We start from the raw sequence: 13,447 nt of genomic DNA on the forward strand, positions 1-13,447 counted from the left end.
GGATGGATGGATGGACGGACATCTTGCATCGTCATTTCCAGGCAGAAACTACAACATTCAAATCCAGCTGTTGTAATGTAGAGGTGGATGCGGTTGGAGCGGTAGTGTTTTAAAGTAACGTGTGATACTTCTCTCCTCACCAGACATAGCTGTGGTGGAGATGACCGACGCCTTCCGGCAGCCCTCCCTCTTCTACCACCTGGGCGTCAGAGAGAGCTTCAGCATGGCCAACAACATCATCCTGTACTGTGACACTAATGCCGACTCCCTCCAGTCGCTGCAGGTAAGCAGCTAGCAGAAACCAGGACAACCTACTAATCGGACATGCTGCAAAATCACTGCCGTTCATAGAGGAGGTGATTGAAGGCTATATTTAGGAAAAGGCCAGGCTGAAATGTAATTTAGTAGTGGGGACTCATTTAATTTAATTTATTGTAGCTGTTAGGCCAGATTGAAACAGAAGAGGTTAAGCACATTTTTAATGGGAAGATAGCTCCGGATCGAGCAGCGCCTGCATTTATTTTTTATTCCCCATCAAATTGCAAGCGCATGTGTCCAGAACAGTCTGTTTAACCCAGCGCTATGATGGAGGCTCAATCATTTAAGCATTAAATTACGTTTATGTCTTATTACAGCAAAACATATTGAGTTTAAATACAATTCTTCCCCACATAAAGCCTGGTTAAACGGAAAAACAGATTATGTGACGAGAGCTGCGTTTCCGTTAAACGTTTCGACTTGAACCGTTGCTTGGCTCTGTCTCATTTTTTTCCCTCTACACTTGAGAACCACCTCAAAGATGGGGATTGGTTGTAGCTAAATGGAAAAAATGCAAACCTACAGCTGTCTCCTGTCTGTAAATCCCGCCCACCAAAATTCACCAGGGTTGGAACACAGGTGTAGGATTCCAAACCAAAGTCACAGAGCGGTACTCTTAATGCATTGGAGACTCAATGAATAAAAATCACCATTTAGTTGTGGTAAATTTACCACATTTCCCAGTTTTTGGGACAAAAAGAAGCTTACTCGTCTTTGGACAAAGAAAGACCTCAATAGGCGACACATTTTTACAACCTTTAAACTTTTGCAAACTACAGGATAATTGAGAAATGCGTCCCAAAAATGTTAGCATAACAAGACTTAGGACCAATGACATTTACAGGATTCAAACCATGAAAGCCACTGGGCAAGTCCCCCTCACATTTAGGGCGGCAGTGGCTCAGGCAGTTGAGCAGGTCGTCCAATGATTGACGGGTCGGCGGTTCGATCCCTGCTGGTGTCCACCGGACACATTGGAAGAACTTTGAGCGTCAGGAAAAGCGCAGATAAACCCAGTCCGTTAATATTTGTTATTATTTACAACTAAGGGATAATTTAGATTCACCAAACATGAAGCATATTTTTGGACTTCGGCTGGAAACCGGAAAACCTGTACATGCACAAAGAAAACATGTAAACTGGAACCAGGGCCTTCTCACTGTGAGGGGAGAATGCAAACCACTACACCACAGTGGAGGAGTTCCCTTCAAAATGTCTCTTTTGTCTTACAGCAGATCTTTGCAGGTGACTGACTGTTATAGTATTTATTTGTGAAGCTCTATGTAGAAACTAGTAGTTAAAAATAGAGTAAAATGTTACTTTTTTCTGTCAAATTAGATTGTTTTGCATTAACATGGAGTCCTTCAGGTAATTTCTTATCACACTAAGGTAAATATTAGTATTTAGTGAAACTTCTGTGCTATAATACTTTAAAGGGACAGTTTTTACCAGCATGAAAAGCTTGTTACCACACTAATGAATGTAATGTTAGGGTTCCTAACAGAGGGAGACTTATCACAGCTATAGCCCTGAATCTGGTGATAGTCCAGTCAACCTTCAGAGGAGGCTTGTTTTTGAACAAACACAGCATAGATGCACATTCTACGCTCCTTTCAGACTGGTTTCAATGTCATAAATGACTCTTGGGGACATGACGCCCTCCTCTGACGGAACCTGGTGTCTGACAGGAGTTTATCCATCGTGTAGCCACATGGACTATCGTAGGATCCTCCGGTCGGACTGGGCGTGCTGCTCCTCTCTACCCGAATTCCTTTTTTCTCCCTGGTAGCTCTGTGTAATACTGACCCTTGCAGTCTTCCTTTTGGCAGACGTACCTGCATCGGAACCAGAACACTGGTCTATGTTTATAATGTTCAAATCTCCTGCAGGAGAAGGATTTTCTATCAATGGGAACTGGTGATTACTTACATGGCCCTTTCTTTTTAAACCTTGCTTTCATGTCCAAAGCGCTTTACAGTCACAGTGCCATTCACCCATGCACACGCACACACATTCACACACTGATGACTCTGCTTCCTGATGCTGCGTTCACACCAACCTCAGTAACACGCGCTCAAGCAGCCACTTCCAAAGAAAAGTCTATGTAAATGTGTGATTTGGGCTTCCGTGTTCAAAATTCTCACGTTCACGTGTGACTATGTAGGTTTTCAAGATTGTTTTTGGGCTCTACATACAAAACGCATGGCCGGACATTGAAAGTTAAACGAGTTGAACAATCAGAGGCTCAGATTAGGTAGTTATATATAGGTAGCGTCCTTTTTGAAACCGTTTAAAAATTGATCATCAAGGAGAAATAAATCATTGTGGTTTCTGCCCAGCTAGAATTCTATGACACCAAGTCCTTTATATTTTGGAAAAGAGCTGTGAAAGAGGAAGGCTGGATCAAGATTCACCAGATTTGCACTGCTTAGACATTTTGCCTGCAAGCTTCCAACTGTTGAGTACATGTGCTAGTATAGGTTAGTGACAGACCTGTGTGAACACCATATGCTAAAAGCACGAACAACAAAGCGTTCAAAGCAATACCTTCCACAACAAAATATAGTCTCCTGCAGAAGTTTCCATGAATGTTTTTTAGTCAACGTTTGCATTCATTCTTCAGGTCCTGGTCATCCCAAACCGGCTCAACAGGGTTAAGACTTCATGTTTCCAGGTTTTTCATGGGGACTGTACACAGCTGTAGTGGCTGTTTGTTTCGGGCTGACCCTGGAGCCGGCAAAAACAGCCCCATACCATCACATTCCCTCCTCCGTGTTTGCCACATCAAGTGTTTTTAACAACTTTTGGAGCATACAAGGAATCACAGTGATGAACCAAGGATTTCCATTTATGTTCTGGGGTTGAGCTTGTTCGGGTTGGTTAAGGGCAGGGGTCCCCAAAATCCAGGCCTCGAGGGCCGGTGTTTTGATGGTTTTCTAGAATCCCTGCCTTATTTGATCACTTGGATCAGGTGTGTTTAGCCAATAAGGAGCTTCAATGGCAGGTTGGTTGGAAAACAAGTAGGACACCGGCCCTCCAGGCCTGGATTTGGGGACCCCTGGTCTAGGGCTTAGAACTCTTGCCTCACAGGGATATAGTCCTGGGTCGAGTCTCAGCTGCGTCCTTTCTGTGTGAAGTTTGCATGTTCTCCATCAATGTTAAGGCACTCCAGCTTCCTCCCACAACCAAAACAGCTGCTGTGAATGCTGTTGTCTGTGTGTCCTGGTGACCCACCCAGGGTGTACGCTGCTCTTACCCAACAGTAGATGGGACAGACTCCAGTAACCCCATAACCCCAAACAAGAAAAAAGTGGGTATGGAAGGTGAATGGATCTTTTTCCAGGCATCAGTTATCCGGATTATCTTACTCCATAAAGTCATCTCCACCTCAGTCAGCAGTCTTAGCAGGTTTTTCTTGCCGCTTTCTGCATCAAGGGTTTGGTAGCACTTGAATAGCAAAGTTGGGAAACCTCTAGGAATGAATTTCAAGGTTTGATCAACCTCTTTTTCACACAGAGCTTCAACTATTAATCTATTTGTGTTCCATGGAAAGAACCTTTTTGTCTTATTCTGAAATGTACTTCATTTTTTAGTTTTAGATACTTACGTTTTTTAACCTCTGACAACCTTTAACTCAATTTTGTTCAATTTCAAGCTTTTTATTGGTCTTTTTTTCACCCTAAACTGGAAAAACTTGGAAAGCTGGGGTGTCAAAGCCTCCGACCTCCTCAGGAGAAACCATACTGTTGAGCTTTGTATTAGTTGGGCTGTAAAAAGGAGGCCCTGCAACAGCCCTGACCTTGGTGTTTGTAAAACCCCATCATGAAGCAGACAGAGGTCAGATTCCAGTGGGTTTACATGGCAAAGAAAACATTCAAATGTCTAGTTTGTGACTAAAATTGAAGCAAGCAAACAAAAATGGCACTAAACTGACATTGAAACCATTTTCTCCTGCTTACTTTTTATAGGCTTTTGCTTTATTTATCTTGATAAAATGCCTCTAAATGGAAATGACCACATTCTTTTATTGTTTAGCCTCAGTATATGTCATTGTTGCATCTTAATGCACTTTTCTTTGCTCTTCCTACAGGAGATCATTTGCCAGAAGAACACTGTAAGTACCAAAATTTTTTTTCACACATTTGCTCACAATCGCACTTATTATACGGTGCAAAGAAAATGCCTTTTCAAAAACTGTGCAGCCAGCTCGGCGTCTTGCACCTTATGCTTCTCCTCTCAGCGTTACAAAAGGGCTTTCTCTTGTGCTGCAGTTGAAAAGCTGTGAGAAATATTTGGTCCCATGCAACATGTAAATGGCTTCTGCTGTCGATCTGTGGTTTGCTGAATGTTTGTCTGAACCTGTCATCTGCATGTGGATTTAAAAAAAACAACAAAAAAAAAAAAAACGGTCTTCATGCAAAAGCGAGCAGCATTCAAATCAGTTGGTGCTTTTAAACGGAGGAAATCAAGTTCAGTATGACTCAGACTAAACAAAACTACTGAAGCAGATCTGATATCAGCTTTTCAGAGCCATAGATAAAACCGCTTTATGCAGAGATGCATATATAGATTATGTCAAGGTAGATCCAAGCATTTGACAAGACATTTTAACACAATTTTACATCTAAAGGTGATCAAGTTAGAACTAATTGAAAAACTGCAAGCGGCTCCTTCTCGGCTCTTTAATAACAGAGAAAAGAGCAGCTGGTGCAGGAGTCAGAAGAAAGACGGAGCTCTCTTAAGTGGCTATTCAGAGTGGTCGCAGCGGCATGAAACGCTGAGGAGAGCGAGAGTGCGAGCTCACGCATGTCACTTCACGATCTCACCATCTTTTGTTCTCTGTTCTTCCTGCCTCTGTTAAGGCACTCCAAAGAAAATCCTGTTTTTGCCGTTTTTAACATGTTCTTGTAGCATCTTTCTGATGATGGAGGACATGCATAAAGAGAATTAAGAATAAAATTAGATTTCTGGCTGTTTCTTTATTCAAATTGTTGTATTGATGCAAAAATGCAGCTTGAAACAGATTTTGGTTGTGTATTAGTTGTGTAAATAGTGATGCAGTCGGTGGGCCACAAGCTCCCTGCTCTGTTCTGAAAGATCCGCCTGCAGACAAATAGATCCATGTTTGTCTTTGTTTTCCTCATCTGAGCTGGAATTTGGATCTAAACTGTACGGCTGGATAGTTCTAATATTCCATTTTTTGTTGCACCAGTAATGTTAGCTTTAGGTTGTGAGGGGCTGTAAGCTAGTGGGTGAGAGTATAAAGCAGGGGTGTCCAACTCATTTTCACCGAGGGCCACATCAGCATAGTGTCTGTCCTCAAAGGGCCAAATATAACTTATACATGTAACTAAATGTAATGAAAAATAAATATAACTACTCCTTAATGTTAAATAACTCATTTAGTTTTTTTTTTTTATAACTTTTAAAGTGACAATTACAGTTGCATAGAAAACATATGTTTGCTTGGCATAATCTGGCATAAATCCTTCTAAATTTGATTCTATCAGGTTAGGTTATATCAGTGCTTCTCAATAATTTTTTTCCAAGCCCCCCGCCCATCCCCCCATCACCCCACACACACTCACCGAGGTGACAATATATTAGGTTGGTATCCATAAAAATTGTGTGAGTATACCTAAAATTGTATCTTTTAACATTAACAAAAGAAAAAATCAATAAAAATTCACTTTCAACAAATATTAACTTTATTCAGCCACACAGAAACCCTGTTATAGCCTAAAACAGAAAAGTAGCTTAAAGTGCCTAAAATAAAAAAATCTTTCAGTCTTTATTTAAACTAGAAACATTTTGACCAACTGAACCATTTGATGCTGAGAAAAATAATTCAATAATAATAAATGTGAATTGATCTGAATCATTAACACAGCAGCACCAATATTAATGTTTTTAGTCTGAAGAAATAGGTTAAAAAAAACATTGTGCTGATTTTTTTTTAAATGATGGATTGTTTATTTCTGATCTCATAAAGTGCAGCTGTTTTACTGCTTTACCTGCTGTCTTTATGTCAAATACTGACACCAACTAAACCACAGGCAGACAAAGAATGCATTTATGGAAAATAAAGACACGTCATCAAAATCGTTCTGAAAGAATGACACTATTAGCATGAGCCGAGTCATCTAAAGGCACGCTGTGATCCTGGTGTTGCGCAACAGAGGCTGCACTGCCTGAGCCCCCTACCCCTCCCCTTTGCTTCTATGGCTCGTGTGCGTGACAGGTGAAGGGAGCAGCTGCAGGGACGGAAATTCACAGGTTTCTGTTCCAAACTGTGAGATCACAGATAATAGGAAACCAATGAGGATCAGATTTTTTTCCAAGCACTGCCCCCCCCCCCCCCCCCCCCCGGTTAAAATTGCCTCGCGCAATTGCCCTTATTACCTGTGCCTAAAACTGCTACTACTGCGCGCCCCCCTGGCATCTCATCGGGCGCGCCCCACTATTTGAGAAGCACTGGGTTATATGGATAGTGTTTAAATTCTATTGTATAGTCGCCTAATCCCATATTTCAAGTCTAATTCCCCCTAGATATGAATAAATACACACCAATTTTTATTTTTTATTTTAAGAAATTAAAAACTTTTATTCTCTCCCGGGCTTCATAAAATGATATGGTGGGCCACATTTGGCCTGCGGGCGTTAAGTTTGACACATGTGGTATAAACAGAAGGATGATGGGAATGTAGGGGGGGCGGGGCTTACTCCACACTGACAATCCCGCCCACAACTCAGAGGTGAATCTCTGAAAAACTAAACCCCAAACTAAAAACTTTTTTTTTTTTTAGTTTGTCTTAAAACAGCATAATCATCATAATCATAATTTAAAAAAACACACAAGGAAGGTTTTAAAAAATGGATCAAAAGATGATCGGAGTGGAACTTTAAAAGATTAACAATAGTGTGATACAATATTCTTACAAGAAATGATCAAGTTGGAGCCAAATTTTTGTGCATCCTTGAATGCTGACGCTCAGGAGAGAACTGGGAGTAAATAAAAATAAAAAAATTTAAAAAATACAACTTGAAGCTGTAATGGTCTAATAGAGATTAATTTTAAATTACTGTTTTACAACCACATTTTTTTTAATCTGGTGTCTCATGAAATGACGTTACTGAGCTCCCTTTAGAAAATGGAGAAGTCATCGGCACAAACAATGGCTTGAAAATTTCCAGTAAAGACATTTGATGCCAATAGTTCAATAGTCATAGTAACTTCCTAAAAACATTACCCAGCAATGGTTGCCACGAATATGCATTTTAGAGACGAGTATTCTTCTTTCTGTTTTGTGGAGAACATTGAATAAGGATTAATCTGCTTATGTAAGAAGCCGCCTGTGGTCGTTAAAAGAACTGCGCTTCAATTTTGAACAAGCTTCAACCTGGAAGTCACTTTTTTATAGTTTTTTAAGTTTGCATTGAAATGATGCTTCATTAACAATCAATTCTGTGCTTCTTAATCAAATTCCTGCTTTAACTTTAAAATATTCAGAGATAATTGAAGTTAATCACAAAGTTAAAAAAAACTACTTAAGATGGACTATGTTTATTTCCTGGATTTAAAATTCTAATGTCAAATTCCAACTTTTATATATTGCAAAAATCTTTCCACACGACTCGCAGACCAAACGTTTACCCTCCTCTGTTTATAGATGCAACAGAAATTGAACCATAATTAGTTGTCTTGCACCTGCTGAACCCCCCACCCCCCTCCACTTTACAGTTTGGCTCTGAGCAGGTGGTTGCTGGGAGTGACACTGAAAAAGCTTTGGAGTTCATTACAGGCTGTCAGAGGGATGGCAGGGGTCCAAACTCATCAAGCTGCAGTTGAGGCAGAGAGCTGAAGCTAATAACTCACCAGGAAGCTGCACATCCACGGTTTAAAGATAAATGTATTGTTTTCAAACAGGAAGTGACTGGGAAGTAGCTTGTGAGAGAATGCAAAAGAATTTAACTTCAGTCTTTTTGAAGATATGAGCCGCCTGTCAATCAAAACTTTCCTCTAATCATCCCCTCATTCAGCTGCAGACTCTAAAAAAAAACCCAAAACAAAGGAAGCTCAGATCGGTCATGTGGATCTGAAGCTTAGACATTCTGCTCCTCACATTTCTTACAGATGAATCATGAGTCAACCGAACTGAACGGCTGACTCACATGATCCCCGGTGATTTCTACTTCTCACATATGCCTGAGCTCTGACACGAGTCGCCTGTCAGGTCAGCCAGTCCTGAAAAACAGAAAACAAAGCTATCATGTGATCTCCATGATGCCACGAGCTGCTAGAAAGAAGAGCTAAACATAGAGGCAGTATTTTATTATCTTTTGAGTCTTTGTCGCAAACAAAAATGTATTTTTGAAAGAGTTGCATTGCCGCTGCAGCAGTCGTTATTCACATATGACTTTCATTGCTCCAAACCGCACCCCTGTTTCACTTCCTCTTTTCTTTTTTCTTGCCAACAGTGAAAGCAACACTATTCCAATTCCTTTGACATGCAGGATTTTTTTTTAAACCAAAAAGGTTTCTTTGCTTTCGCTTTGCAAACAGAAAGTTAGCTGCCACAAATGTCATGCCATGTTTCAAGTCCTCGTCCCCCTCCAAGTCCCATTTTAGGTATCCGACCGCATGTTCGAGTCTCATCTCTCAGGTCTTGGCTGCAGTTTGTTTCTTTTTTACAGTTTGGATCTCAAGTCCAAGTTACCGCTCAAGTCCCCGTTTCTAGAAAAGCTCCAATTATAAATCACTTCCTGCTCCACGTGATGGCTTTGAATACGTAACAACTCAGATGTTTGACTTGAAATGAAAAGAGGTTTTAGTCTCGATGGCTAAAGCTGTTCCCGTCTTTTGTCAACAGACGTGCTCGGCTAACTACACCTTCATTCCCTACATGGTCACACCCCACAACAAGGTGTACTGCTGCGACAGCAGCCTGATGAAGAGCCTGACCGAGCTGATGCAGCCCAGCTTCGAGATGCTGCTGGGGCCTATCTGTATGCCGCTGCTGGACCGCTTCATCCAGCTGCTGCGGGTGTCCGAGGCCAACTCTCAGTAAGAACGACGCACAACTCTGACCTGTGCAGCAACCAAGGCATACAATTCTATAACACCTGGTAGCTCAGCACTGTATGCATGCAAAAAAGGGGGATGTTGACATTCTCAAACATCCTCTTTGACAGAATCAAAAAAAGAAGTTCTTGTAAATGGCTTCACAAATTCATTATAGATGCAGCAGTTTCACTTCAGACATTGAGGATGTCTGCCTCTGGTTCCATGATGGAGAACAATGAAAGACATTTCTGCAATAGGTTGTTTGTTGGTTTCCATCAGTCATAAAACATCACATTAAGGCAAATTTGATCTGTAATTATCGTTATTGAGTTCCAAGTGGAGCATTTTCAAAGCTTGTGTGCAACAAAAAGGAAATGGCGTCTCAGTGGAAAATTATCTGCCGTTACACAACAGTTCTCAATAAAGTTTATGAACATTACAATCGCTCCTTGTGGAACTCCGGACACAAAAGGATGTTTTTATCAGCTGTTAATTGCTTTGTTCACAAAGCCATGAATAACAAACCTATGAATGCCTTTTTTTTTTCTCTTCTCCTTCTGCAGTCAGTATTTTCGCGAGACGATCCTGAATGAGATCCGAAAAGCTCGAGACCTTTACAGCGGCGTGGAGCTGGCGGCCGAGCTGAACCGCATCCAGCAGCGGCTGGACAACGTGGAGTGCCTTTCAGTGGACGTGGTCATCAACCTGCTGCTGACCTACAGAGACATCCAGGTGTGAACAGATGCTCCTCATCCACTCCGCTTGGCAGCTCTTTCTGTGTTTTTACAGCAAAAAAAAGGCTTTTCCCACAACGAAAAAGAGCAAACTCAACCCTGCAGGACCACTTTCTGATTAGAACAGAACATAAGATCAGGGTTTTATTTGTTAAGGAGAGTCGTCCATGATCAAAAACTTTTTGGCGGACACAGAAGTGAGGTTTGACAGTCAGATTAGAGCCAGAGGTAATCCACTTTCTTTTATTTGAAGCAAAAAGCTGAAATCAAGACCGTCATTTTTTAATGGCAGCAGCCTCATTCTGGAATTAACCCCTTTAAAACCACCAAGGGTATAGCATGCTGCTGCGCGGCTCTTAAACAACACATGTGGGTATTTCACTGATATTTTCCTTCAAACAAACATATCAGGATTCATTTTTAGGGATTTTTTGGCAGCTTTTAGGATCCTCCATACCTTACAGAGGTGTTATCCGCTTATCCCCATTTTCTGACTCTGCGGAGTCAGGGCATTGAATCGGCTGCTCCCAAAATATGGAATTTGAAATCCATTAAAGATTAATATTTTTTGCCTTTTTACTTTACAGTGATCCCTTGCTATAATGCGGTTTACTTTTCACGGATTTGCATTGTGCATCGTGTTCTGCATTCTGATTGGCTAAAAAGTCACTCCGCTTCTTCTCTACCTGCACGTTAATAACGTTGCAGTTTAATATGTACACATACGTAAAACAGCTTGCTAAATTTACATTACGTAGGTGCAAATTCTCTTGCGATTTCGAGTTTTTCTAAAACCCATAGAAAAAGAGCGACAACAACTGCCTATCACTATGTTCTTCTCCCTAACAAACACAGCTGCACCGCGGGCTTCAAAAGAAGAAAACACTGCAGAGCGGAGTCAGGATGCAGCGGCTCAGTCTGTAGAGCAGTGAGATACACCTGAGTCACTGTTTGTCCGACTGTACTTTGTATTTTTTTCATAATCATTTTACATTTTCTCCCGTTTAATCCAATACTCGGGTCGCGGGGGGCGGGGCTAATTTCCACGATTTGAAGTCTTCTGTTCACATTGCTTCAAATTATTATTTGACAGTACAGTATAGAAGTTATTTGTTGAAAAAACGTTTCTAAAGTACTTTTATTTGTGAAACAAATGCATGAGCCTGTAAAATGGTTTGTTCTTTCTTTTCAATGTATAATAGAGTATTTAATTGTATAATAATTGAAAAAAATAGAGGATTCTACTTCACGGATTTTGCCTATCACGGGTTCTTTTTGGAACGTAACCCCCGCGAAAAACAAGGGTTTACTGTACACCGAGATCTCTCACTAAATTCCATTTCCTGAACCCGATGAATCCCTTGTGGTGCAATGGACTTGACGTATATCGTATATGTTGCTGGAGCCTATCCCACCGACTGTTGGGTCACGGCAGGGTACAGCCTAGACAGGTTGGCCGTCTGTCACAGGGCCACAAACTCACAGTCACACCTAAGGGGACAAAGTAGAATCAGCTATTGACCTATGAGGCATGTTTCTGGACTGCTGGAGGAAACCCGAGTGCACGGAGAAAACCACGCACGAGGAAAACATACAAACTCCACTCCGGTTCAAATCAAGAACCTTATATAACGTGAGGCGAAAGCGCTAACCACCTTTTCAGCTCCTACCCCTCTTTTCATAAAGCCAATACTTTCCTTTAAAATAGAGTTGCCACGCCTGTAGAGCCCTGGAGGTCGCACTGGTGTGAAATGTTTTATCTGCTTTGTGATGGCACTAAGCATTCAAATCCTTCTAGGTCACAAAAGGCATCCCATAGTTTCATCAACCATGTAACCAAAAGGCGTTGAAGATCTTTAAAACATTTTGCAAACCTTAAGTGCTGAAGAAAATAGAATGAGTTGTGAGAAGACCACATTTGAAGCCTCCTTTCTGTGCTTTTGGGAACTCCCATCATTCTTACCGGCATAGCGGAGCAGCAGGAGCTTCATGGTATCTTCTTGTCTTCCTGTCCAGGACTATGAGTCTATCGTGAAGCTGGTTGAGACTCTGGAAAAGCTTCCAACCTTCGACCCCATGGCTCATCCCCATGTGAAGTTTAACTACGCCTTCGCTCTGAACCGGTAAGACGCATTAAGACGGTCTATGTTTTACCACTGGCTCATGTCCATCAGTTGGGGTCAAAATGGTCCAGTTTTGAAGGTTCTAGTCTCCCTAGTCCCCCCTTCATGTCTGAAGTGATCCAGTGTTAAAGGGTTAAATGGAAACGTGACTAATTGATATTTAACTGTCCAATCACGAGCCTTGAAATTGCTGACAGATATGTTTGACACATTTATCCTTTTTCAAAAAGGGTAAAGGTTCCTCCATCAAGTGTGTTAGTAGAAGAAGAGGCTCCTATTGAACTTTTCCTGGTGTTGTTTCAAAGCCAAACATGAACATGTTTTGTTTTTCAAAAGTTGTATTAGTTTTAACTTTGTAAAAATGTTTTCTCTACTTTTGGTGGATTAAATTGTTTCAGTTTATCTTCAACGTGTCTGTTGGATACTTCACCTTAATCCAGGTTCTTTGATTTTGTTATTACTTATATTTAAACTTAACTTCAAGCGTTTCTAAAGTGAATGAAGTCTGTAATAGAATTTCTCCTTAAAACAGACATTATTCTTTCTTTTCTGAAGATGACTTGGACCAAACACTGGAATCTCTGACTGTAATTCCTTTGTTCTCCAAAAAAAACCTTGAAGGAGAAATAACCTTTTGTCCTGATTTCATCAAGAAGATTTGCAGACTGTTAGAACAGAGGTTTGCGTTTGTTGTGCTAACCGACGATCAACTGCTGCACAGTAAGAGATGCCGTTGCATGAACCCAATGCATCATGGGAGTTGTAGTGAAATGCATTGCTGCTGACGTCTCTGAGCTTCATTATTTTATTCACTTTTTACACGCTCTGACACCGGATCCCGCAGGAAGCTACTAGCTGTTGATCCGTGAGATGTACCGATCTCTAGCCCCGGTTCTTCACAGACGTGTGCCACGGATTGCCCCCCCCCCTCCTTTATGAGGACAGGGAGGGGTAATTTGCATATCAAACTCGCGTCCTCCGCCTTTTTTTTTTTTAACACGCATCAAATTTGCTGCTGAAAGTTTGTCTCAAAGTGTGTTTAGAAACCCGCCGCTCCCGCCGTGTGTGGGGGGCGGAAACGGTGGAAGATGAACTGTGACATAATGAGGGGCCACTGTAGAGCTTTACATCTAGATTTACTGCCAAGGTTGCACTCTAGTTTTTAATGATCTGTTTCTTCATCCAAAACCAAATCACGTTAAACCTTT

General features: G+C 41.3%; 1 protein-coding gene across 3 annotated transcripts in view; it reads left to right on the forward strand.

Moving 5' to 3' along the window:
- Positions 1–13,447, forward strand: part of map3k5 (mitogen-activated protein kinase kinase kinase 5) — a 100,748-nt gene that overhangs the window by 41,626 nt on the left and 45,675 nt on the right. For all 3 annotated transcript variants that reach the window (XM_078942572.1, XM_078942571.1, XM_023952698.2), the window contains 5 exons: positions 144–283; positions 4,409–4,432; positions 9,189–9,382; positions 9,946–10,114; positions 12,133–12,239. In XM_078942572.1, coding sequence (XP_078798698.1) covers positions 161–283; positions 4,409–4,432; positions 9,189–9,382; positions 9,946–10,114; positions 12,133–12,239 — 617 coding nt within the window. In that variant the 5' untranslated portion in view covers positions 144–160. The remainder of the gene's footprint in view (positions 1–143; positions 284–4,408; positions 4,433–9,188; positions 9,383–9,945; positions 10,115–12,132; positions 12,240–13,447) is intronic.

Source organism: Oryzias latipes, chromosome 24, assembly GCF_053564925.1.
Source record: "Oryzias latipes strain Hd-rR chromosome 24, Olatipes_Hd-rR_3.1".
NCBI classification, from domain to species: domain Eukaryota; kingdom Metazoa; phylum Chordata; class Actinopteri; order Beloniformes; family Adrianichthyidae; genus Oryzias; species Oryzias latipes.